The sequence below is a fragment of the Artibeus jamaicensis genome, unplaced genomic scaffold (genome assembly GCF_021234435.1).
Source record: "Artibeus jamaicensis isolate MK-2021 breed Jamaican fruit bat unplaced genomic scaffold, CSHL_Jam_final contig_944, whole genome shotgun sequence".
Lineage (NCBI taxonomy): Eukaryota > Metazoa > Chordata > Mammalia > Chiroptera > Phyllostomidae > Artibeus > Artibeus jamaicensis.
In genome coordinates, this window is record NW_026522020.1 from 3,535,590 (window position 1) to 3,561,959 (window position 26,370).

At 59.5% G+C, this 26,370-nt stretch overlaps 1 protein-coding gene across 2 annotated transcripts in view; it reads right to left on the reverse strand.

Moving 5' to 3' along the window:
• IQCA1 (IQ motif containing with AAA domain 1) overlaps positions 1–26,370 on the reverse strand; it is a 94,580-nt gene that overhangs the window by 12,081 nt on the left and 56,129 nt on the right. The window contains exons 11-16 of one of the 2 annotated variants that reach the window (XM_037161508.2): positions 26,219–26,320; positions 23,273–23,337; positions 21,560–21,642; positions 14,292–14,399; positions 10,656–10,855; positions 3,875–3,961 (exon numbers count right to left, since the gene is read on the reverse strand). In XM_037161508.2, coding sequence (XP_037017403.2) covers positions 3,875–3,961; positions 10,656–10,855; positions 14,292–14,399; positions 21,560–21,642; positions 23,273–23,337; positions 26,219–26,320 — 645 coding nt within the window. The remainder of the gene's footprint in view (positions 1–3,874; positions 3,962–10,655; positions 10,856–14,291; positions 14,400–21,559; positions 21,643–23,272; positions 23,338–26,218; positions 26,321–26,370) is intronic. The other variant, XM_053655168.1, reaches the window with a different exon arrangement.

The window sequence follows — 26,370 nt, forward strand, 5'->3', positions numbered from 1 at the left end:
CTTTCACTCCGAGCCCTGGTGAGAAACTCAACGTGACCCTGGTAGGAGAGGGGACACGGAGGCGGAGCGTCCCCGTGACCCCCTTCCTTCTCCCCCTCTCCTCCCTCTACACAGACGTGTATTACTTTTCCCACCTGTCGAGATGCTGGTGTGGTCTGTCCCGTTCTGCCAACTCGGTGTATCGCCTCAGCCGATTCTGGGTGGAGCCTGGGGTCCGTCCTGCCTGGTCGGGCTGTGCAGTCCTCCTCCTCTGCTGTTGGGTTCGGCTTGGGGGAGGCCTCTTGTCCCGCAGGTCACGGTGGAGAACGAGATGGCGTTTTCACAGCAGCCTCAGCCGCACCCACTGGGCCCGAGGCCAGACCACGAGGCATCCTCCTGTCCCATCCTCCGCTGCGCCCACAGGGGTCCGTCCAGCTCCGGCTCCTCCGGCCCCACCGGGAGGAAACAATGGCCCCACATCTTCCACCTGGCGGCTCCAGACCCGGGCTGAGGACAGAGGCGCCTGAAAGGGGGCAAAGTGCGGGACAGGGGCGATCTGGAATGAGACTCCCTGAATCCTGGGAGCGGGCCGCTCCCCCACCCCCGCCCCAGCCCAGGTCTGTGCAGAAACCTGCCCCCCGCTCAGAGCCACCTCTCAGGACTGGCCCGGGGCAGGGAAGAGTTGCTGGGCCTGCGCTCTGATCATCAAACTTCCTGGGAGGGGTGGGGGCAGCTGTGTGTAAAAACGGAAAAGCCGGAGGAAAAACCCCCGGTAACAGGCAGAGGGCAGGGCACGTGGTGGACGGCGCAGGCTTTGTCTCAGATTGGTTCTCAGTCCCGCCTCTGCTCTTAATGGCTGAGTGACTTTGGGCAGGTTCCTCAACATCTCTGAACTTCAGTCCTGCCCCCGAGGAACGGGACAATCGCAGACCACCCGGTGCAGTGTCGGACGGAGTGCTAGATGGGGGCTGTTATTCCGAAGAGTGAGTGCTGGTGGGAAGCCAACACCCGGTCTGCTCCGTGGAACAGGAAGGTTTGAGCAGGGGAGAGGCAGAGAACGGGAGCTTTGGGACTGGGAGGAAACCAGTAGTATCGCTCAAAATGACTGCATAAAAGGCTCCCACCAGTCCCCACTGTACTGCATAAGCCTTCAGCTGCTCAGCTCTGAGAAGCCGCTTCTGGGCTCCTGGCCCTGGTGGCTCCTCCTGCTGGGATTCTGAAGGAGGCCCCTCACAGGCCGGCCTTCGCCGGATCAGGGGCCCCACACGCTGTACCTAGACGGGGCTGAAGGGCGTGGAGATCCTCAGAGCTCATCTCACCACGTGGATCCAGAGCCCCCTTATGAAAGGCAGTCCTATTAAGAAATGAAGCCACCCTCTGGGACTGCAGGAGCTCGGGGCGGTGGGTCGTGATGGAGGAGGACATTGCAGGTGGGCCATGCTCGGGTTTGCAGCACTGTGGGGGGGCGACGTCCAGGGTGACCCAGGTGATTCCGAGTGATCGTATGGGGGTCTCGGGAGAGAACCTGGGCTGGGGACAGACTAGGGCAGGTACTGGTTTGGGGGTGACTTTGAAGCCAAGAGATGGTGAGGACGAGGAGAAAAGGGGTCCCCAACATCCCTCGGGGTGGGTAGGGGTGGGTGCAGGAGACCCAGCAGGAAGGGCTGCTGGGGCAGCAGGAGGCCAGGGGAGGGCAGGGCCCTGGCAGCTGAGGGTGTCGAGGACGAGGGCAGGGGCAGAGGTGTCGAGAACGAGGGCAGGGTGTCGGGCCGCCAAGGTCTGGAGCCTGCACCTCGGCTGTAAGATTAGAGGGCCGACAGGTGGTTTTCGGGAGGTGGTCTGCAGTGGCCCCGGGCTGAGGAGTGGCTGGTGGACAGACAGAAAGCCAGGCACCGGGGTGCAGATATTGCCCCAGGGGGAGGAAGGTTTGGCCTCGGCCCCCAGGTGGACCTGCGTATCTGGGTCCCAGGGTGGCCCCAGGCAGGTCCACACCCCATGGAGCCTTTCCCCTCCTACAACCCAGGGAGGCCGCTTCCTGGACACGTGAGCTGGGCCTAGGGGCTCGGCTTCCGCCGGCAGCCCCGGGGTCCTGGCGCGTCCCCTCAGGGCTGCAGGGCTCCGCAGCTAGCTGCTGCCTGGCTTTCCTCCTCGCTTCCCTGCTCAGGGCTGCGTGAGCCTCACACACGCTTCACTGCTAAGTGACCTGCACCGGGGTCGGGGTTTCCAGGGTGCAGGTGGTCACTGGGGGTGAGACTTCTTCTGAGTGTGATTCCGGAACCGCTCCAATCCGGTGGGCGGCCGCCTGGGGTGCCGCTTGTGCTGTGGCTGGGGAGGGTGGAGGCTCAGCTGTGTCCAGTGAAGGTGGGATTCTTTGTGGCTCAGTGCCTTTGGGGTCAGGGGGCCTTAGGGACAGAGGCTGGGACGGTGGGTTCCCGGGGTGGCCGAGTGATGCAGAGTGGAGCCTCCTGGTTCCTCTGGTGAGAGGATGCAGCCTGGGGTCTGGTGTCCCTTCAGAACGTGTGTGGAAGGTCACTGCTCACTGCAGCCCCAGGCCCTGCAGACTCGGCCGAGGGCAGAAGCCAGAGGCTGGGGGGCTGGAGAGCGGAGCCGGCCCAGCCCGGCCCCAGAGTCCCAGGAAGGTGGCAGGAACCCGCAGCCCCGCTCTCCGAGGGGCAGGCCCAGACGTTGGGGTGAGTGGGACCATGTTCCCGAGTCCAGCTGAAGGGCAGGCACACAGTGGTTCCCCCCGACAGCGCTCTCGCCTGCAGGGTGCGGGGTGCACGCATCTGGCAGCCCGGGGTGCGCCTGGGGTCACTCAGGTCCCCCGCGGCCTCATGGATTGTGGGGACCTGTGTTCACCAGGTGGTCTGGGATTCACCCAGGACCCATTCACTGGGTGGGACCCAGTCTTCAGTGCCGTGAGCTCCCCCGGTGGACCCGGTGAGCTCTTCCGACACGGAGGTGGGCAGAACAAAGGCCCACTATGGCTGCAACTGCTGATGGCCCATGGCCATGGTTATCCTCCTGGCCGTGCTGACGTCCAGTGGCTGTCGAGGAGCCCTTGCCCACGAAGCTTCCGATGGCGTCAGGGGTGGATTAAGCCCTGCCCTGCACTTCTAGCTCTGTGATCTGGGTGAGGCAACTAACTCCAGCCTCCAGGTCTGCATCTTCGCCAGCAGAGGGAGCTCACTACCTGGTCCGCAGACGAAATAATAAACGAGTCCTGAAGTTTCTAAAGCGACAGGGGAACCAAGGCTCGTGGGGGGAGGAAAATATGGAGCTTCCGTTCCTTATCCAAATCCGCTCTACCTGCTCACAGTGATGTGTAACACATACGATCCAAAGCGATTAAAGTCCTTGCGGTTTTCATCGGAAATCCACGGTTAACCACTATCTGCTTTGGTGGGAACTGATGTGGAATGACAATCGTGTGTCCGCATTGTTTTTTTCACTTGTGGGAAGTTTGCTGGTGATCTGTGGGGGGAAGTGCGGGGGAGGGGTGCGGAGCGGAGAGAAAAGGAGGAAGGAAGCAATCGCAGGAGGACCCGGGCTCCGGGGACGCCTTTGTGCGTGACCCGCAGCGCTTCTGCTGCTCATTACCGTGAACAATAGGAAGTCCTAACGATGACTCCTGTGTGGGCCGTTTTTTAAAAACAGGGCAGAGTTCTCTAAGTGCTTCTCACCTCTGAGTCAGGTGTCTGGGCTTCGAGCTCCCCTCCCCCTTCTTCCACACGGTCCTTCATTCTCTTCCAAATTATGCCCCAGAAAAGCAGCCCACCGGGCCCTTCCCACGCGGACGAGCCCTGAGACAGAGGGAGAGGCTGCCCCGTGGTACCTTCCTCCCGCGGAAAAGCAGAGGCAGCCCTGGCAGGGCCCCTCGGAGGAGGGTGCTCACCATCCTTTCGGTGCTGGGGACTTTTCTATAGAAGGTTTTCTCCGTGTCTCCGATCCACACCACGGACGGCTGCAGCTGGCGGGCCACCTGCAGGAGAGGGAAGAGCCTGGGCTGGACGTGTGCCTCCCTCCTGGGCGCACGGTGGGGCCCCGGGGACAGCAGGACGCCAGGGCTCCCGTGTGTGTGCCTTCGGGGAGGCGGGGCCTGTCGGGCGCTGCTGTGTGCGCATGACCGAGCCCTCCTTCGCCGCCCGCCACTCCAACCCCCGGGCAGGGCGCATGGGGCACCTGCAGGTCCTGCTCTGGGTCCCCAGGCCTCGAGTCCCTTTGGCTTCCAGTCAGCCAGTGAACAATTTGCTGCTGCCGACCAACTGGGGGTGGGGCGGCAGGGGGGGCCTGAGCCTCGGGCTGGAATGACAGTTGGCCCGGCACCGGGTGCCGGCAGGTCTGCTCGCTGGGAGAAAAGCAGGTTCAGTGCAAGGCCCCCCGCGTTTTCCCAGTGTGGCCTGCTCCCTGTCATCGGGGGACCGGCTTGGTGCCCGAGGGCACAGCTTTGAGGAGTCATTGCTCCCTAAAAGCTGTTTTGAGTTTGAATCTAAAGCTTCCCTACTTCCTGCCCCAAAGGAAAATAAAATGAGGTTCTGTGGGGAAAGGTCTTCAGCTTCTTAGAAAAAAAAACCGCTTTATTATAAGAGGCCTCATCAGCCCCTCTTAACAATCTCGGTTTTAGCACCGAAACCCTCGGACGTTCTCACGTGACCCGAGTCCCGGTCCTGGGCGCGCCCCCGTGCTGGTGGCAGGCCCCTCCTCTGCCGCGTCCCCTGGGGGGCAGTGGGCTTTCCGAGCCTTTGCCTGTGAGCCTGTGATCGCTCGGTCCCCCTCCTCCTGATGGGGATGGGACGGCGGGTGGGCGTTCTGGGGACCTCAGTGTGGCTTCTCTTCCTGTTCCTCACAGATTGAGCCTCGGGGACAGGCTGAAATCAGGCGCCTCACTGGCTTGGGGTGGCCTTGAAACCATCAGTCTTGCTTCTCGACCCTGACCTGAGGTGGCTGTGACTGCCAGCCACAGCACAGCACAGAACTTGAACGTGACTGACTGTTCCCTGGACAGCCCACTCTCCTCACTGGTGGGGGATTCCACTCTTCACGTGCTCCAGCTGCACCCATGCAGGGACGCCTTTCCCAGGGTGGTCCGTCACCTGCTTGGGGCTCCCGGTGCCGTGTGGAGGACGGCGCTTTGGAAAGGCACCGTTATTGTTGAGTGAAACGAGTGAGTCCTTCGGTGTTAACAACGTGCTATGCTGAGTGCATCCACACTTTGCCCCTTTTACAGAGGAGGTCACTGAGGCAGAGAGGGGTCATCGATGTGCCCACCAGCAGGGCAGAGCGGTGGAGCTGGAGTCGAACCTGCATCTGCTTGGCACCCAGGGCCAGCGCCCGAGTAGCCAGGCAGCTGCTTGTGTGTCACCGTGGTTGACGGCGACGGACGCCCTGAGGCCGCACCCTCCTCGGCCACCTCTCGTTCCAGCGGAAGAGCTCCAAACCACCACTGTCCGGTCCCGAGAGAGGGTCTCTGATCTCCCTGACCGTCCTCCCTGGCGGGCTGGCCGGGGCCGTGGCGAGCGTGCTCGGTCCCGGGCAGACAGGTGGGGCCCAGAACCTGGGCCTCCAGGAGGGGCCTCCCACGAGGAGGGTCCGAGGGGCAGAGGCTTCCTTCCTTGGAGAAAAGGAGTCTCGGGACGGAGTTGGCTGTTTCCAACCAGACTGCTACGGGAGGGACCCCGGGTTTGCCATGTGGGGCCCGACAGACACGCCAGTGTCCCTTTCCTCACTGATGAAACTTTTCCGGAGGGGCTGGGGCGCACCGGGCACCGTGCCAGGCTGGGCCTCGTGCTGGAGGAGCCTGCCAACGGCGGGGTGGGCACGCTGAGGCCGTGAGGGTGGCCCAGGGAGAGAGGGGCGTCAGAGGGCTAGCCAGGGCCAGGCCTACCCTCTGGGGGCTGCTCAGTCACTCTGGGGGGGGGTCACAAAGGCCTTGGCCAGCCCGCCGAGTTTGCTCTTACCCGAGCAGCGGTGAGGCGTCTGTCAGGGACTTAAACATGGGGCCCCTGGACACTGGCCGTGTGTGAAGCACCCGGCGGTGGGCGGCGGTGCCCTAGGGTGCTGGGAAATGGAGGGGAGGGTGTGCAGAGGGCTCGAGGCGAGGCTGGAGGTGAGGGGGTGAAATGACCCTTCCTGGCCCCAGATTTGCAAAAACCAGACAGCCCTTCCTGCGCTGACGTGACAGGCACTTACCCAGTGTCACTGTGAGGAGGTGCCTGTGACCTACTGACCTGGCCCTGAGCTTCTGAGCCTCTGGGCGGCTTCTGCCTTCTTACTCAACCAAACAGTGCTCGGGGGAGGGGCCTCCGGACATGAGCGGTCGTTCCTCGGACGCCACCGGGGCGCAGGGCCCGTGTGTCCTTCACACTCCCGCGCGCGCGCTCGCGGCCACCTGCGGGCCGGGAGGTTGTTTTCCTCCGAGCCCTACAGAAGCGGATCCATTTCTCCACTCTTCTCAGTGAATATTAACAGTAAAAAAACTCTTTGCCAATTTGTTAATGAAAAATGGCATCCTTTGCTCTTTTAATTTTCATGTAGCAGTCACAAGGCTTCGCTGAAATTACCCACAGACAGCTTGAGGTCATGGACAATTAAATGTAATTAATGCATAATTGGACTTCACAGGTTACGTGGGGGCGTTTCCTCCGACAGCCACTAGGGGGCTCTTCAGTCCCATCAAATGTCACTGTAGGTTTCAGTTCTGTGTCAATTCTGGAATGAAGACCAACTTCCACCAACTTGTGCCTTTTCAGATTCCGGAAGGTTCTGTCAAACAATTAAAGACTCTCCACCCACGTCAGTTTTACGGGTTTGAGCTTCAGCAACTCTCCAAAGAAACAGTATCGAACACTCAGTGGCAGAACTGGGTTCCCAGGGTAGGGTGCCGTGGTTCCCCGTGAAACCCTGCGTGTCTGGTGGGCCAGGTCGGCCCAGAGGATCCGGGAAGCCCCGGGGGGTCTTTCTGAAAGGGTCCCTTTGCTCCCTGTAGAAAACCCAGGAAAAAGTGCCTACTTTTTTCAGTAGTTGCTTATCAGTTCACCAAACTGAAAAGGCCCACCCATCCCTACACCTACCTACTCACCCACCCACTCTACACACATCAACTGGGCGTCAGTGAGGGGTCAGGCTCTGTGGTGGGAGGCAGGGGACATCTGGGAACAGAGAAGGGTCATTGCCTGCAGACAGCGGGGCCCCCATCTCTGCACGGGGGTCGCAGGGCACAGGGCAGCACCAGGGTGGTGCTGCCGTGCTGGGGAGGGTCGGGGGGCTCACTTTCCTGAACTGCGGTCACTGAGATTCTGTTCAAATACTAGTATGTGGAGCATGTTGCATTTCTATTACTTCAAAATATTTTAAATTTCTCTTCCCTTGCCTTGTCTTCTATGGCACTGCAGAGTTGAGACCTCAAGTCCTGACTGGGTGTCAGTTGGGATAAACTGCAAGTGACTAAGAGTCAGGAGCGCGACTGGGCTGACCCTGTGTGGAAAGAAAGGTAAACTGAGGCAGCGGAGAGGAGAAGGCTGGGGATGCAGGTGCCATGCACAGACCGTGACAGGTGTCAAGGTCGGGGGGCGGCCGGGTGACAGGAACCCGTTAGTGCTACTGCTGAGGGCCAGGCTGTGTTCGTGGGGGAGGAGCCTGGAGGGCGACAGACTCACAAAGCACCCCAGTTTCCCTCTGAACCCCCTTCTCCTTCCCAGCCCGCCCCTACTCCTGGTGCCGATTTCAAGAGGCGGAGGCGTTCACACCTGTGTGCAAGGCCACGCTCAACTCCTTCCGATACATTTTAGCCTCATTTAAGGCACTCCCCCCCCAAGTGTTTCCTCCCTGGTTAAAAACTCTGGTCCCAGCTCGTCCCTGTGACCCCAGCCCGGGCCTGGCGCCCCGTGGAGCCCACCTGCACTGCCGGCCAGCTTTCCCGTGAACCCAAAACAGCTCTGAAGTATGATGTCTGGGTTTAAAGAAAATAAGCAGAAGTGGGAATGCCGACGTGTGCTCTGGCCTCCACGGGGCGCAGCGCAGGGGACCGGCTTTCCGACAGCAGCCCCTTTATTTTCACACCTGAGGCTGCACCCCCTCTGCTCCCTCCCCCGCCCTTGCTCACTGGAACAGCTCTGGTTTTTGGGTCAGGTACAGGTCTTTGCTGCCTCCGTATTGAATTTCACCTTGTAAAGGTGGGACTAACATATTTATTACATTTATTACACATCTGTGTCTGTGTTTTTTAAAAAATCACCCCTGAATAGCAACACAGCCTTTGTTTGGGTTACCAGCCTGGAGTAGAAGCCTTCACACCCGACTACGGCCCAGCTGCTGACTCCCGCACATCTGGACAGGGTCCCTCAGGGCACTGCCCTGGATGCTGGCCACGAGCCCAGTGAGAAACCGCGGTGGCACCAAGGCAGGGGCAGTGCCATGGCCTCCCTTTGTCCAGACTCGCGGGCCACGTGGCCTGGACCCGACCGTGGCTGGGTGGCCTCCTTAGCCTGTTTTCCCGGCGGACGCTGACCGAGGCATGGCTTTGCTCTTCGGCCGCCAGGGGGACACAGGTCCCCGGGGCAGGATGCGAGGGAGCCTTCCGTGCCCTGGAGGCCAGCTGCGCCAAGCCTCTGTGAAGACAGACCTTAAGTCCAGAGGCCATGCCCTACGTTTGTGTTTTTTGGTTGAAGGAAGCACTCTGGGCCGCAGTTTTCCGTGTGTGAACGGGGACGTCAGTTCCTGCCTCCCTCACGAGGGGTCTGGCCAACGGAAAGGGCGGGTGCGTGGAACACTCCTCAGGGCGTGCCGCGCTCCGGGCCGAGGTCACGGCGATCCTTCCTGCTCGCTTACCCCGACGTGCTGTCTCGGAAACCCAGGGAGGCCGAGGCTTGTTGAGTGACGGCCTCGCCTTGGTGACTTCTTTTGTACAGGAGACACGTATTAAACGTTTGCCTCATTTCTCAACTGGTTAGGTGACAGGTGACTGTGTTTCTCGTGTCCCCTCACTGACCAGATGTGCGTTCTTTTCCACGTGTGTAGCTTCAGTGGAAGAAGGAGTTTTCAGTGAGTTGTCTGGTGGAGGAAAGCGTCCCAAACAGCAGCCCACGCACCTCTGGCAGGACCCGAGTGGCCATTGCACTGAAGTCCCTGTGAGTAGAAGGGACCCTCTGGAGATGCTGGGGACGGAGTGGACTCGAATGTGCAGCTGTGACACGGATCAGACTTGTTTTCCTGGTGCCTAGTCATGCGTGCAGCGTGCTGGGGCTGAAGCAAGGCCACTGGCTGGACGTGGCCTTGTGGCGGGTTCCTGGCTGTTGCGACCTTTGTCCTCCAGGGACTAACTCGGGAACAGGGATCCTTTTGAAGAAGACATGCCGGGTAACTGGGCCTTCGGTCACTGCACCTCCTCAGCAAACGGCACAGGTGGGCCCCTGCCATCCCCGCTGTGGCCCCGAGCTGCAGCCCACGGAGCACAGGACACACTCGGGGCGCCTCCCTGCCCACACCTGGCCAGCTGTCTTTCGCTTAATTAAAAGCAAACACCTCTCCGAGACGCAGACAGCTGGTCTGTCACCAATGCCGGGATGCGGCGCCCTCCCGGCCAGTGCCTTTTAATTGAAGGACTCCCACTGCTGGGCCTCTGGGTCTTTCATTAATCAGTTGCACACACAGTGGAGGTGAAGCTTACCGAGGCGTGCGCCGGGCGCCGTCACACGGAGCGGCCTGCGTGGACAAGGCGGGAGGTCCACATTTAGGTGATCTGACAGTAGCATTTTGTGGGCCACGGATGTCGGGTTGCAATGATTCTAAGACATGCTGGTGTCGCTTATCTGACAGCAGGGACACTGCCTCTCGGCAGCAGAAACAACTTCCTGAGCCCAAGGACAGCACGGTCGTGCCAGGGCCGTGTCCCAGAATCTCCCGGGAACGCTGAGCCGTTGGTGCTCAGGAGCAGACAGGCTGAAATCAGCCGACTTCAGTGAGAGGCCAGCAACGCACTCAAGTCTGCAGGCTCCTGGTGCAGACGGTGAGCTCACATGGCAACGCTGTAACCTCTCACGTGGCAGCACTGTCACCTGGGGAAGTCACTTAAATGCCCTGCACCTTGGACAATGGAATAATGTCTGTAAGGGGCTGAAAGAAACATATGTCGGCCCAGAATTCTACACCCAGCTAACTACCCTCCAGAAATGGAGGTAACGTGAAGATATTCTGAAATAAGTAAAATGAAAGCTGAGGGGATTTGTGGCCAGCAGACCTAAAATACAAATGAAAGGAAGTCCTGCAGCTGAGAGCGCAATTACACCAAGTGGGAAGCTGGAGCGACAGCGAGGAATGAAAAGCACCGGAGATGGGAAGTACGTGACTAAGGGTGAGACACTAACTGTTCCCTCTTATCTTCTTTAAAAGGCAAATGACTCACTCAAAAGTCACAACACTCTATTGTGGTGGTTATCACACTTCTAGATGTAAAACGTTGTGAGTTTTCATATTGTATGTAAAAGAGCAGCACATTCACCCCACGAAGGCTGTGATACATTAAATTAGCACCTGCGGAATCTGCAGGAAGATGCTGGGGTAGCCTGGAGGCAGGGCCTGCCCCAGTGGGCGCCAGGAGCCCCCCGCGGGTCTGACACGTAAACCGGAAGCGGGATGATCGGGGGGGGGGGGGCCCCGAGAAGCAGGGACGCAGCGAGTACCTTGAGGACCAGGTGCAGCATCATCTGCAGGCCGCTCTTGCCGGGGTACTTCCCCGCAATGTTGTCCGCAGACAGGTTGAAGAGGTTGGCGCCCGTCTCGTTGCAGATGGCGTGGACCAGCATCTTCTTCCCGACCCCCGAGGGCCCGGCCAGCAGCAGGGACCTCACCAGAGGCGCCTTCTCGTGCACCTCCGCGGAGCCTGGAAGAGGCGGGGCCAAGGCTGTAAGTCCCGCCAGTGACCAGCGGCCGGTCCTAGACTCGGGGCCCCGACTCCACGGCAGGACCCCGTTTCTGCCACCCTGACGAACGTCGTCAAAAGCACTGCAGACCAGAGGCACGCCTTCCGGCTCAGCTGGCTCTGCGACGCTGATTTGGCCCCGAGGTCTCCTCGAGTACCCGACACATCGTCTCCCCTCTGCCCCCACTCATAGTTTTACAGCAGGTCCCTGCACTGACTTACCTCTGACAGTTTCGGGGGCACAGAGGGGGGTTTCTCTGATCATCAGCAGCATCTCATCCTTTGAGAGCTTGGCAAGGGGACATGGAGGTGGCCAGGAAGGGGACTGACATGTGTCCATCAGTGACTCTTAGGGGACAAGGGGGAACCCAAGATCCAGTGGCCAGAGCCAGACTGGTTCTCCTGCCGGTTTCCAGCCCGCCAGCCCGGCGAGTCCACTGGACCCTTGACAGGAGGGGGACTTGAGTTACTGGACCGTCACTGAAGGTCCGCGCCTCGTGCACTCAGCCACACGGTCTGTCTCCTTTGGGCCAAGATGGGACTCAGCCCTGTGTCCTCCACTGTCCTCACCGGCAGCATTGCCCACGGTGCACTGTGTCGTTCTGCAGGGAGCGGAGTCGCGCCCTGGTAAGGGCCATCGTGGAGACAGTTGTCCCTCTGGTTTGCTTTCGCTCAACCTCTAGGCACTTTCTGAGCAGCCAGAAATATGTCAATGTTGTAATTATCATGGTGCTTTTCTGGTTTTTTCTTTCCTCATGCCCTTGAAAAGGTATCGTGGATTTACCACATAGAAACAGTTTTCGTGGTTACCTAACACGCCCCTCACACACTTGGAAATAATTTGGGGCAAGTTCTCTGTAAAATTAAATTAAATAGGCTTTATCCGTGGTGAGTGGCGGAGCAAGGAGACCGTTTTCCACGCAGGACAGGGACACCCGTTCATCGGGCCTTCTCAGCACCCGGGCACCGAGGGCCGCTCAGTTCCCAGTCCGGCAGGTGCCCTTCAGGTTCCAACTCGAAGGGAGTCAGGAAGTGCCGTAAAGAACTTACTGAACCGACTGGGCGTGACCAGAACGAAAGGCGAATAACGCTGCGGTCCTCGAGAGCCCCTGGGAGTGAACGTGGTGGGCGGGCCGGGTGGGGGTGGCTCAGGTGGACTTCCAGGAGGAGGGGGCATCTGGGCCAGCGTGCAAGCACAGGCAGAACTGGAGTCTGCAGGGAAGGGGTCCTGTGGGAAGCTTCCAGATGAGGGGCTGAAGGCCTGGCCTGGGGAGTCTGGCGGTGCCGGGAGTGGCGGATGTCTGATGGGTGATGTGGCGGGGACAGACAGCAAGGGGTAGAGGGAGACGATGCCGCCAGCCGCAGGGGTCCCTCCCCAGCAGGGGAGGCAGTCAGGGCTGCAGACTAGCCAAGGTGCTGGCTGAGGCCAGCGTGTAGTGGAGTGTTGGGGGCAGGATCTGGGGGGACAATTGGGGGGGTCAAGGGTGGGGGAGACTCAGGGGAAGGTGCGCATTAGCTCCAGGGAAGTGACTTTCCAGAAGGAAGGGGTGGTTACCAAGGTCACTCGGGCAGGTAAGGTGGAGGCCTCTGCACCTGGGGCCTTGCTGACCTTTGAACCACCGATCCGTGGGGGCAGGCATAGTCGTTGAGGGGGACAGGCCTGCCTCGGCGTCCGTGGCTCTTCCTGCCTGCCTCAACTTTCGGTGGCAGTTTTGAAAAACAACGGAGAATTGCTGAGAGACGGACCGAAATCCCGGGCTCTCCGGTGTCCGGAGGGTCTGCGTCCTGAGGGTCTGCGTCCGTGCCCCGAGCCGGCTCTGCCACTCCCGATGCTGGGCTGTGTGCTCACTCATCTGGAAGAGCAGGCTCGGCGCCCACCCGCACAGGCCGTGGTGACACACCCCGAGCAGCAGGCCGCTCTGCTCCGGGGACGCCCCCTCCTTCCCTCTCCCTCCCTGTGCAGGGACTGCGGCACTTCCGGGAGGGAGGAGGTCGCTGCTGGGCAGGTGTCCCGTGCGTTCCTTTATCTGCCCGGGGGCTTGGAGAGCTCGGACCCCATCCTGGGAGCCCAGGAGGCAGCCAGAAGAGCCTGCGCGGTGGGGCCAGGCATGGGCAGTGGCTTCAGCCCCTGGCCTCGGTGCCTTCTGCTGAGTGGCTCAGGCCTGGCAGCGGTGACCCGAACCACCGGGGCCAAGGAACACATTCCTTTTTGTAACTCGACACTAGTTTCAACGGCTGAAATTTAAATCGAGCACTTGAAAGGCAGGCGTGGACCCGTTTCTCCGTGTCCCGGTTGTGCCGGGCACGCATGCCGGTCACGAGGGTGAAGGCCTGCCAGCCTGCGGCCTGGGGAGGCAGCAGCCAGAAGTGACTTCAGGCTCCTCGCTGAGAAAGGAGGGTCCGGGCAGGACGCGTCCTGAGCGTCCTTCTCCTGATGCTCTCAAGGCGGCTTGGAGTCGACCCCCGTCCTGCACCAGGGAGTGGCCGGTTCCGGCACACGGCCTCCTGCTTGTGAGGCGCGTCCTCACATCTCGCCAGCTCTTGGTCTCCCGCTCGAGTCTCCCGTTCCACTGGGGTGGCCCGGGGGCACTAAGCTCTTCATCTTGTTCACAGGGACCACGGACATCACACGGCGCTGCGCTGACCCCACGGGACGCGGGCCCTCCAGGCTGCCTGTCTGTCTGCGGTGTCTGTTTGTCAACGCCGCCCCCAACTTCCAGGCACTGCCACCGACAGGAAGTTAGAAGGGGAACGGACTATTTCTTGCCAATAGGTTGAAGTTCCTATTTAACTCCAAGTGCCAAACTATTCCCACCGCGTCTGAAAGCAAACGAAAAGCCATTCCCAGTGCAGAATGGTTGCTGGCGCTCCACTGGGCTGGGCCCCGGCCGACTCCGGCCACGTGCAGACTCAAGTCGTGAAGGCAGAAGTGAACGAGAGCAGCCGAGCTCTGCCCGGGAGAGCCCACCGCCCCGGCCCCCGGACCCCCCCGGGCACTCCTGGGGGCTTTGGTCTCTGGTCTGACCAGTCACGACCGCGCCGCCCTCCGCAGTGAGAGTGGCCTCGGGGGAAGCCGGCAGAGACTCACTCCCTGCGAGCCGGGACACACCCTGTCAGCAACTCTGGGAGGGACCGAGGGACTGAGGCCTGAGGTTATGGTGAAGGCACACCGTCACCTTTGTCCTTGGTCTAATGTGACGCGTTTTCATGGCAGGTGCTCCCTTCGGCTGTTCTCTCTACAGATGGCAGCCCACCGGACCTTTGTCTGGGGTGTGAAGCGGGCGCTCAGACGCGCCCCCCGGCTGCCCCCACTCACAACTCGGGAGGGAGGGGAAGCCACCGTGCACGGCGGTGACGCCCCGGACGACGTGGTCACAGCCGGCGCGCGGGCCCTTACCTAGCGGCAGGACTCCATACAGGGTGACGAGCTGCCGGACGTCCAGGAGGGACGGCATGGGCTCCACCGCCACCTGGCGCAGCGTGGTCCCCAGGTAGCTGTACTCCCCTGAGGAGGAAGACGGGGCACAGGTGAATGCGCTTCCGGTCTGAGCCGCCGGCTCGGGCACCTGCGAGCTAACACGGGGCACGGATTCAACCTCTGAGCGAAGACAACCGTGGGCCGGAGTGGAGGGCCCATCTGTTCTCGGGAAGGACTCGGGTGCAGGCGCCCGCTGGCGTGGTCGCCAGGCTGCACGCTGACCTCTCAACTTTCAGGAAATACCCTTTTGAACATGGGGCTGGCGACAAAGAGCCAAATTCTAAAAGGAGGGCCCACAAAGAAGGCTGAAGTGGAGCAGGCCGCGTTTCATTTGCATTCCGAGACTGTCTAACATCTGCGCCAACCCTAGAACTGGATCACTCGAGGCCCCCGCGCGGACGCTGTGCGGCGGCGGGCGAACCGGGGTCTGAACCGCCGTCGTGTGAGAGGGAGGACATGGCCTCTTCGGGATAAGTAGAAGCTTCTCCTTTTGAGGGTAACATTCATTTACATTTTTAAAGGCTCACCAAAGGAATAATGCAGACATAAATCTTCACAGATTTAATTAGAAAGCATCAAAGGGCTTAATTGTAACCAGTCATAAATCCCCAGTGCTATTTTCGAAGTACTTCAGATAAGGTCACCACGAAAATTAGCCCGGCTGTCTTCATCTGTCAGGTGGGGACCCCAACACGCTCGGACACCCTGCCTCGATTTGCACCGGGATCTGAGGGAACGGCACCATGTGGCCATGTCCCCTGACACGGTCTCCTGAACTGTAATGAGTACAGTTCCGGCCGAGCTTTCGATGGTACGCACATACGACAGATTTACGTGTGCGTGTAAAAACACCTAAGAACACACTTTGTGTGTGTGAAATACCGCAAGCATCAAATGCTTTAAAGCGCGTGCAGGTGCCAAGAGAATGGAGGTGAAAGCCGCCGCGTGACTGCGTGGAGCCGGTGGCCAGGGCGGCGCCGGTGGCAGCGTGAGTGACGTTGCAGCATCTGTCCTGGCTGCAGGTCCTGCACTCTTTGCCGAGCAGGCGATAAACGGGACAGTGGCTCATTTCACCATCACTAAGCCCGGGGGGCCCCTCGCTGGCGTTAAACCCAGCGCTCACTGCTGTGCACAGGGCGTCAGAGGGGGGGCTCGGGACTCCCTTCGTCCTGCTTAACTACATCTGCGCTCGCACCAATGCGCCCTGTCTTCTAGTGCCAAACAGGCTTTATCTGGACAGACTGCAGGAGGCTGAAGAGTGGGTGGGGGTTCGACGGAGGACACACCGGCCGGGGCGGCAGCCAAGCGGCCGACATCCTGAACGCCCGGGACTGCGTCTGCTGTCGTTCAGCGTGGACGCAGAATGCCCCTGTCACCTCCTCAGCCAGATCCCGGGACTCTGCCCCGCATGAGACCAGCTGTCCCACAGGGAGGGAGAAGGACACGGAGGGCGAAAGGGTGCTGAGATGGGGGGGCAGGAAGAGAACCAGGCAGCGGGTTGGGGGCGGGCCGTGTCCCCTTACCCTTCCTCTGCTGAAGTCTTCACCCCCAGCGTCTCAAAATGTCACCCGACTGGGGAACAGTGACGCTGCCCTGTAGTTAGCTGAGACAGGGTCAGTGAGGCGGGCCCTACTCTAACCTGACTGGTGTCCTTTAGGGGAGGGACACAGACACGCACACAGGAGAAGGCCCCGTGCGGAGGGACACAGAGCTCTGGTGACGCAGCAGGAACACCAGGGACCAGAGGAGGGATGTCCTGTAAGGTCAGTCCGGGCCGTGGGGACCGAGGGCAGTGGGGCGTGCAGGCTGGGGGACCGGGGTCCGGGCGGCCGGGGAGAGCGGGTGCAGCAAAGGCGCCGCTTCTGCCTTGGCGGGTCTGCGAGAGGAACGGCCCTGCTGGCACCCTGACCTCGGCCTTCTGGCCTCCAGACTGCGAGGCCATAAATTTCAGCCGTGAGAGCCCCTCAGTGTGTGGCTCTCACAGCTGCCCTCTGCAGCTAACGAAGACCGAGCCACAGTTACAAGGAGAGAATGGAAACAGAAAGACAGTTACAATGGGAAATGACGGAGACACAGGAGGAGGAGAGAGGGCTTCGCCTCCAACCTGCCCGGCTACCCTGCACTGCATTAGACTAAAGAGGAAGCAGACTGCGGCGATTCGTAAACCAACCAACTGACCGACCCAACTGAAATAAGTCACGCAAAGACGAGGGGTGAGAGCGCCCGGCAGGCCCCAAGAAGATGGATGATGCCTGCTGACCCGTGGCCCCCATCCCCGCCCCCCACAAGGACGCCCGGCCCCCCGCAAATGACAAGGACTGCACAAAGCACCATGGGACTCATGAGAGATGGTTAAAACCCAGGGGCACTGACTGGTTTAGAAAAGGGTTTTTTGACATAAAAAAATGTTGTTTGCCCTTGAGATTGGCTGCCAGTTGATTGGGGATGAGCTACAATTTGACCTCTGACTCTTTTCTTCACCCGAGGACATTTTTAAAAGTCGATTTTATGGAGAGAGGAAGGGAGAGAGAGAAACAGCGATGTGAGAAAACTCCATCCTCCCTCACGGGGATGGAACCCGAAACCTAGGTCTGTGCCCCGACGGGGAGTCGAACCCACGAGCTTTCGGTCACAGGAGGACGCTCGCACCACCGGGCCCCACCGGCCAAGGCTGTAGAACTCGTGCCCAACAGAGGCCGCCGGGCTTCCGGAGCGAGTGAGCAGAGAGCCCCCTGCAGGCCGACCCTGGCGCAACGGCCCTGCCGAGATGACGCGTGTTCGGAGCACACACTGGTTCTGGAGCCGCTTGGGGACAGCTGGCCGAGCTCCGACAGCGATGGACGGGGACGCCGCGGCGGTGGCCACGTGCAGACCCACAGGGCCCCGGACAGACGACAGTGCTGCCGGGGGACACCGGGGCAGTGATGCCGCCGTCCGCCAGGGCGGGGACGCGGGGACCTGTCACCACGCAGGTGGGTGGGGTGAGCTAGCTCAGGGGCAGGGTCACGTCACTGCCCTTCACACCTCGCCTGCATCTCCCTCCTCCACACGGGGACAGGCTCAGTCCCCCGGACGCACAGACCCCAGGCTGCACCGTCCTCTCCCACTTGCTCCAGCCTGCGTGACACTCTGTGTCACCTCACAGCATAGCCAGCCCTGTCAGTGCCCCCGTGACGCCAAAATGTGGCCCCCGAGGATCGCGGCGATACCCCCATCTTCCCCCCGTTCCTCCAACGTCTGGCATGTTTGTTCAAACGTCCTGCTGCTGGTTAGCGGGGGGATGGCCTGGGACACAGGGAGACCTTCCCCTGCACGGCTTGCGTTTCCCCTCCAGGAAGCGTCCCAGGAATAACAGTTCCTAGTGTCTGCCCGCTCCTTCCTGCCTGGGCCCTTCTCGGGGACCCGCCGTCTGTCGGCCGCACCCTCTCTGCCTCCCTCAGTCCGTTACCTTCTTTAGAATCCATTTGCTCTTGCTCGTCACCACCCGGTTTAGTTTTTAAAATTTCCATTTCACATTTTACTTCTCTTAAAGCATTATCTGTGGACTTTGTCATGATAATTCAGTTTTTTAAAAATGAATTTCCCCTTATTACTAACATTCCTTAGGTTTTGCTGACTCATACCTGAATCACTCTAATTCTATATGTTCTCACAAAGTCAATATTCAGAAATCAAAGGCATTTTTGTACACCAACAATGAAATACCAGAAATAGAAATCAGGAAAAAAAATCCCGTTTGCTATAGCAACAAGAAAAATAAAATACCTAGGAATAAACCTGACCAAGGAGGTAAAAGACCTGTACTCAGAAAAGTACACAAGACTGAAGAAAACAATCAAGGAAGACGTGAACAAATGGAAGCATGGACCGTGTGCATGGACTGGAAGAATTAACATCATCACAATGTCCACACTACCCAAAGCAATTTACAGATTCAACACAATCCCTGTTAAAGCACGCATGGCATATTTCACAGACATAGAACAAACATTTCAGAAATTTATATGGAACCATAAATGACCCCAAAAAGTAGGAGAGATCACAACACCTGATATCAAACTGTATTATGAGGACACTGTCATCAAAACAGCCTGGCACTGGAGTAAGAGCAGACACATAGACCAGTGGAACAGGACAGAGAGCCCAGAAATAAACCCAAGGCTCTATGGGCAGCTAATATTTGACAAAGGGGGCAGAAGCATAAAACGGAGTAAAAATAGCCTCTTCAACAAATGGTGTTGGGAGAGCTGGACAGCTACCTGCAAAAAAATGAAACTGGAGCACCGACTTACACCATACACCAAAATAAAGCCAAGGTGGATAAAAGACTTAAATGTAAGTCGTGACACCATGAAAGTCCTAGAGGAGAACACTGGCAGGAAAATCTCAGACATTCTAAATGGCAGTGTTTTCACCGATATGTCCCCTAGAGCAAGGGACACAGAGGACAGAATAATCAAGTGGGACCTCATCAGGGTAAAAAGCTTCTGCACGGCTAAAGAAAACACTGGCAAAATGAACCAACCGTATGGGCTTGCCAGTGACACCTCGGACAAGGGCTTGACCTCCAAAATACATAAAGACCTCGCCCGACTCCCCTCCAGGAAGACACGCGGCCCCGTTGAAAAGTGGGCGGCGACAGCCAGTGTAACTCCCTCCGAGCTGTGAGTGTGGTGGGAAGGGCAGGCTCCAGCTCCACCTGCTGTGTGGCCGTGTCCCTCCGGGGTGTAAATTTCTGCCCACTCTTTCTTTTTCACTGGCGCTTTGCATGAGCTGTCACCAGGAACACTGTCCCCGGCCGAAACTGATGTGCAGTGATAGTCCTTTTTTTAGAAGAAGCTCGGGCAGCTTTGAAAACACGGAAGCCTCCTTTCTGTTGTTCTCATTTGAGTTCACAGCGCGGTGGCGGTCTGCCTTCTCGCCCGCCCTGGGTCTGCGCCCTCCCCAGTTCTTCTGGCCCTCCTGTTTGGTCTCTAGGGTCCCCGTCCTGTGCAATCGTAACGCTGTTCCCGAGAGTGTCTTCCCAGAGGAGGGCCTTCTCGGAAGGGGGTCGTGGCGGGTCACAGGGGGCGGGCTGCCCCCGCCGCCACGTCCTATCTTACCCCTTGGCACGCGTCTGCTAGTGAGGTGGGCAACCGCCTCCCCACCCCCGCTGCGCTTCCCAGAGAGCACTCTGTCTCCTGTCCCCTGTCCCCGTGGCAACCCTGCCACGCAGTCTGGGTGTAAGTGCTGTCCGTGGGTTTTTGTATTTGTGACCTAGTCAGTCTGCCTCCTAAATGGGCGGATCAGGAAGACCCACCGCCACCTTCCAAGCCTAGGGCCTCACCTGGAAAAGGTGAGGGAACCCGGGAGAGACTGAAGGGCGTCAGCCCTGGTGGCGGTGTGCACAGTGTCGTCAGAGGAGGTCATTTCCACTGACCTCACGCTGCGGCGTTGACCCCATTCACCGGGGCCTCAGGCGGCTCAAGGGAACTGACCGAGAAGTGACTGGAAAAGTCCAGAAGGAACCAGTAAGGCGGCAAGATGTGGGCCCGCGAGTCTGCGCGACTGCGCAGGCCAGGCGCTGCACCGAATAACCACGAGGGGTCGGTGGCGGGCAGGACCTGCGTGACGCGGAAGGAGAGAACAGGCCGGGAGGGAGGGCGCATCCCAACTACGAGTGCAGAGACAGGGCTCTGCTAAAATGTTATTTTTTCACATTAACAGAATCAATGGAATATAATCAAAGGAGTCCGGGCGAAAACCCCAAGGCACCTGAACAGGAAAACACATAAAGCACAGAACCCCCCCACATAGCGCAGTATCTGCCCTGGGAAAACCCTTGCGCCTTTAGAAAATAGGAAGGCCCCTCCAAGCCTGGAGGGGGAGACGTGCCTTTGGGGGGGGGGGGCTGAGTCATCGTTTCTGATCCGTGGACGGGATCAGCCTTCTCACTCCCACAGACTGACCCGGTGAATGTAAATGTAAGAGTGAATAAGATGGAACCAAATTATAACGTGATCACAAACAGAGAGAGTACAAGTGCCCACAGTGACACCACAGATTCACAGGGAGGGTGGGGGACGTCTCTTCCTGGACAAACAGGGTGAACGAGTGCAGAATGGGGGCTGGAAACAGAGGGTCCCCACCGGACACCCGCCGCGGGGGCTCACCCCGTCAAGACGGCCGCAAGCGGAGCCTCTGAAGCCTCCAGGCAACCCCTGCCCCCGTCGTCCACGATGACAGAGTGGAAAGCGGGGTTCCACATGTGAGCAAGCTGGGGAACAGCTCACTCGCCAGCGACTGAACTTGCCACCAGCGGTGGAAAGAAGTGTGTCCCCAAGGTGAAATGCGGAGAAGGACGCGGCATCACCTGCGTGGCTCTCCCGGCATGGCACCGATGTTGGCTCTGAGTCACGCCCTACGAAAACCGTCGAACCTCGGCAGCTGGAGCGCAGTCTGAGAAAGAGCTCGGACTGTCCGGACAGCCGATGCCAGGGAGGACGGGTAGGCCGGCCACCGTCCCGGGGAAGACGGCCGGAAGGAGGCGGGAAGGAAACGGCCCACTCGTCCGCCGGAGGTTCTTGATGGGATTTGGGTTGAAAAACACAAACAGGAACAGGGGACACTGTGGGGACCCCCGGTGAAACTGATCATCGGTGTCGGGTTTTGCGGGCATCACTGCCCTCCTGTGGCCGCGCAGAAGAAGGTCCCTGTCCTCCGTGGGTGTGCCAGTGAAAACCACACCTGCACTGGGTGGGGAGACTGTGCCGAGTTTTAATTTTAGCTGTGTTTTCTGGGCACAACCCGTGTCCCCACTGTCTTCCTCCCACCCACTTCGGTGGCAGCGCCCCCCCCCCCCGGAAGGTCCCTCCTGGAAGGACCGAGCTGTGGCAGGGCCAGCGGCCGTCCCCTCGGCACGCGTGCACACATGAAGGCTCATCCTCCACGAGGCACAGGCCAGAAGGCCCCGGGGACCTGGCCGGGGGGTTCCAAACCCTGCCGCTGCCACATGAGGGGAGAGAGCCAGACCCCCGGGCTCACAGCACAGAATGCGTTCACGTCAGTTCAAGCCCAGCAAACACCACCAGCCGCTCCGGGCTGGGTCTGGGGGCAGCCCCCCGACATGCTCATGGAACACATATCGGCTTCGGGGAACCCAAAGCCCAAGGTTGGCCACCGCACACGCGGTTCCCTGGGTGCCTTACCGATGTAATCCGAGAGGCTGACCTTCCGGGCCTGGACCAGCAGCCCCTCCTCCACCAGCTCCTTGTACAGGGACTCGATGGTTCTGGAAAGAGGGGGCCGTCAGTGGCGCACACGGGCAGGGCCCTGTAACCTGCCCCGTTTCAGGGTGCCTCTGGGTACAGGCAAGGAAATGGGCTGCGGGGGCCTTTCTACAATTCGGGGATAACTGAGACTCTTTAGAGATGATGCTGTCACGCCTCCATGTGTCCAGCTGATGTCCCCCTTAGTGGGCGACGACTTGGGCGGCGGAGGGCAGCGGTCACCCCGCAGCCTGCCTTCCCATCGGCCTTCACAATGGCACGGACGTGAACCAGCAGTCACCCACTGAGAGGAACAGAAGGAGCCCGCAATTACAGATTCAGTCAGCGTCTGCGAGCCGTGGTGGATCACTAATCCTTCGTGAAATTGATGTTTCCTTTCAAGCCACTGGCATAAGAGTTTGAGAGAGCCATCTATGAAGAACGAGACTCCCAGGGAAATAATTCTAGCGCCAGAGAGGCAGCATCTGAGGCCCTGAATGAGAGGGTCTTCCAGGAGGGCTTCTCCCCGGTGCTTCCGGGGTCCCAACCACTTCTCCGAGAGGCCCTCGGGCACGGAGCCAGCTCGCAGGGGATTTATGGCGCCCAGGGTGACAAATGGAGACACTGTCTCGCTGGGGGAGTGAGATCCCTGGTGGAGCTGCCTGGCGCTCGGCTTGCAGGGACTCAGTCGGCCGAGTCCGATTCTATGACATGTTTTGTCTCCCCCCCACCACTGGCCCCTTTTTTTCTAGGGGCCTTATTCTCTGATCCTGCCCGAGTCTTTCTTCAGACTGAAGAATTGTAAATATGACTGTATTTAAACAGCTCTCGGCTGCGCCAGGATCTTCGCTTGCATGATTAAAAGACTCTGGAATATCCGATTGGAGCCAGATACCACTGGGATAAATGTTAATTCAATGACCCCTGACTCTGAGTGACTGGAGTTCTGTTCTACCGAAGTTACTTAAAGCCGTGCATCCTCTGCTGAGAATTGCGGAGGCCTTGACTGCGTTGGCGTTTGGGTTAGCAGCGCCTGACCTTTGTCAAGGGCCGCAGTGTTTAACTCGAGTCATTTCTCTAATGTAAACATAGAGCATGCACAGAACATTAGCATAAAATTGAATCTTCTCTGAAATAATCAAAACAATATATTAAGAAGCCCCCCCCCCAAACCTCTATCTGGAATCTTTCCAGCCAAATGGACTTTTGCATGGGGCACATTTTCAACTTTAAAATGACCTCAAACTATTACAGAAACACTGGTGTAAGGTTTCTATTAATTTGATGAAACAGATGTTGTCTTGGAGTATCTCAGTATTTCCTCAAAAGTTGGATCAGGATGCTGTATTTTAAACAATTTCTTAAGAACCTCATGGGTTTTAAAACCTAAAAAAAGTCCCACGCACTCAGGGGCAGTGGGCCCCAGTTTGCCCCGGGCTCATCTTTGGGGTGCGCCTTCCCAGGAGGGCGCAGCCCTTTGAACAGGCCTGCACCACCGAGGTCCGGCACTGTCCCCACGACATCCACGGAGCACAGTGGGGGTGGAGCACCCACGGGGCCGCTGCCGGACCATGGCTGGGACTCAGGCTGTGTCCCCTCTCCTCTCGGGGTGCCCCCTCCCAGGCCTTACAGCAGCACACACGCACCCCTCACCTGTCGGCCGTCAGGTCTCTATCCTTCTCCTTTCTCCCTTTTCTGCCTTTCTTCCCCTTCTTTTTCTGGAAGAAAATGCAAACATCCAACAATTCAGGAAACATAAGGAAGCAAATGAACTGCAGAAATCAGCTGGGGGCGCTGGTGTCTGGTTGAGGCGGCTGTGGTGCCTGGACATGGAGTGGACAGCTGCCATGCTCTCGTGAGTGGAGGGCTGTGTCCCCGGGTGGGCAGAGGGTGAGGTGGCCCCTGTGGAAGCCGCGTGAGCTGCCTCCCCGGTGGCCCCGAGCGTTGCGACCTTCCTCCTCTGGCCCTGGACCTTCCACGGTCACACTCACCTTCCTGCCACGACCAGCCCACCGTCGTGGCCCCTGCACGCCCCCGTCCTGCCCAGCGCACTGGCTGAAGCTCCCGGCACAGCCGCCTTGCTCTGGGCTCAGGGGAAGGTGGCCTCTTCCGCCGCGAGGTGGACAGTCGGCTGCCGCCACCTGGCGGGTGCTCCTTATCACGCTCAGTCCCTGTCCCAGCTGTCCCAAGAGACCTGCTGTGAGGGGCACCAAGTTGCAGCAAACGTGTTTGTCTTCTGCATCGGTGGTACAACCCTGTGCTTTTCTTCTGTGGCCTGTTGGCTGAGTTGGAGGAGAGCGTTCATTTTCAGGTATTGACCCAACGGGGCCTTCCTGGAACGAGCCCACTTGTCCACGGGTCAGAATTCTTTACATGCGTTGCTGGGTTCTGCTTGGCACTATTACGTGAAGGGCGTTTGCATCTGCCTTCACGGAGGGTGACGGCCCTTAGCTCCCATTGTCGGTGCTGCCGTCGGCTGTTGAAACGGTGATGCTGGCCACTCGGAGTGAGTTGGGAAGGGTGTTGTTCTCCTCTGTCTTCCGGAAGCAACCGTGCAGAAGTGGCGTTAACCACCCTTTAAATGCTCGGGACACTCAGCAGCGGAACCGTCTGGGCCCAGAAATTCTGGGTGCGGCGGTTGTTTCAACGTCACAGTCAAGTTCATGGACCGCTCCAGAGCTACTCGGATGGCCCGCCCCCTGATGGGTGGCTGGTGGCGGCTTGTGTATTGATGGGCGGCTTGTGTAGTGGCCATGAGTGTGACTGGTCACTCTGTTGACGTCTGTGGTGAGCAGTGACTTCCTCCGTGTCACTGCTAATGTTGGTCATTTGAGTCTCTCTTTTCTGTCAGTCGCACGAGATTATGGACTGTTTTCCAAGGCCAGCTTCACTGCATCCATTTTCTCTATTGCTTTTTGGTTTGGGTTTCAATAAGTTTTGCTTGGTTTGTATTGTTTTCTTCTCTCTGCTTACTTTGTTTATTTTTGCTCTTGTTTTCCTAGGTCCTCAGGGTGGGAGCTTAGACGCTTGACCTGAGACTCCCCCCTTTCTGTGGTTGTGGGTGAAGCCCTCGCAGGGGCCGCAGGTGGCCTCCCCCGGCGCCGGTCACTGGCGAGTTGCCGCTTCTTCGCGTTGTCCTTTGTGTCCTGACGTTGTCCTTTGCATCCTGTGTTCTTTCTTTGCGTGGTCGCGGTTCTCACGGACCTGTCTGTGAGCCCCACGGGCCTCCTGCTGTGCGCGGTGCTGACACCGCACTCCCCACTAGAACGTTCGTTTGCTTCTTTAGAGTCTGAGTTTCTGTATCAGTGGAACAATTTTCCCACCTACGTGCGCTAGCACTCGGGGGGAGTCTGACTCTCAAGGGGCGCTGTGGTCCCCGGACGCTGGGGGCCTGAAGGCTCTGCGATCATGGCAGGAGAGCGTCTCGGGGCAGGTGGCCCCGAGAGGCAGGGCCAGTGCTGCCACTGTGTGGACGCCGCCTGGCGCATGCATGTGGGTTAATCTATGAAGAGGGCGTGACCGTCGGAGAAATGGACCCCAGAGACGTCCCCCAAAAGGGGAATCGGCCCAGAGCCGAGGTAACCCGTTCTTTGGTGGCTCGGCCTGCGGTCGGCACGGGGGCAGCGGGATGCGGAGGGCCGCTCCTGTCCCGTGCACAGGATGGTGCCTTGGCCCCAGGGGCCCCGGAGCAGAGGGCCCCGCCCATGTGCGGGAACGGCTCACGGCCCTCAGAGGAGCGCGTCCACTGATGTGAAGGGCACAGACACTCAGCCAGAGGAAGCGAGACTCGGGGTGGGGGTGGGGAAGGTCCCCAGGGCGGGAGCTCCTGCCCTGTACGGTTGTGGTGCCTCACCCCCTGGTATGTGGGTGCACGCACCACCCCGAAAACGCTACGGAGGCTTCCCCACCTCGGGGAGCACAGGGGGGAGCCCTATCCCCGGCCAGGCTCCCTCAGCCGGAGTGGGAGGTGGGGCTGGTGGTCCTGTGCTGCTCCCCTCGGCCTGGCTCTGGGACACCTCCCACCCGGGAGCCACCCAGAGCCGCCCCTAGGACAGCTGGGGCTCCCAGTGCTCCTGCCACTGAGGCAGCTGCAGGGGTTTCAAAAACTCTGAGCCTGCAACAGGCGCAGAGAGTTTCCGAATTTCCCACGATCTCACGGGGCCTGGCCAGGGGCCCGGGAGCCCACCAGCTGCTCCAAAGCTCTGCAATGTGGGTCAGCGGCAATTTAACACTCAAGTCATCCCCCGAGGCCCTTGCTAATTGTCACTGGCCCCGCACCCATGGGATCTACCTGCAGGGGCAGATGCACGGGCATTTGGGGCATGTGTCCCGTCCCCTCCGACAGCTCCCACCCCCCGGCCAGGGCCTGGCGGTACAGATCTGCAAGGCGAAGAGCTGACTTTCTCCCATCACCCTGGTGACCCCATCGCCTCGGGGGCCAGATGGTGCAACAGGGACACTGAGGAAGGGAAGGGGTGTTCCCACAGGGACAGTGGGTGTCAGCCGGGCAGCACCACTGGCCACGCCGCTGGGGCGCGGGCGCGGGTCTGAGTCTGAGGCCCTTGGCCTCATCCCTCCCCTCGCTCACTCACTACTCACATTTTTACCTCCTTTCTTCTTTTTCCCTTTGGCGGGGAGCTCCTTCTCTCTGTTCACAGCCAGCTTTAGGTTTTTCAGCTCCTGTCTCATGAGCTCGTCGACCTCGGAGAACACAAAACACACCTCGTTAGGTGACTGTGCGCCTCGTGTTT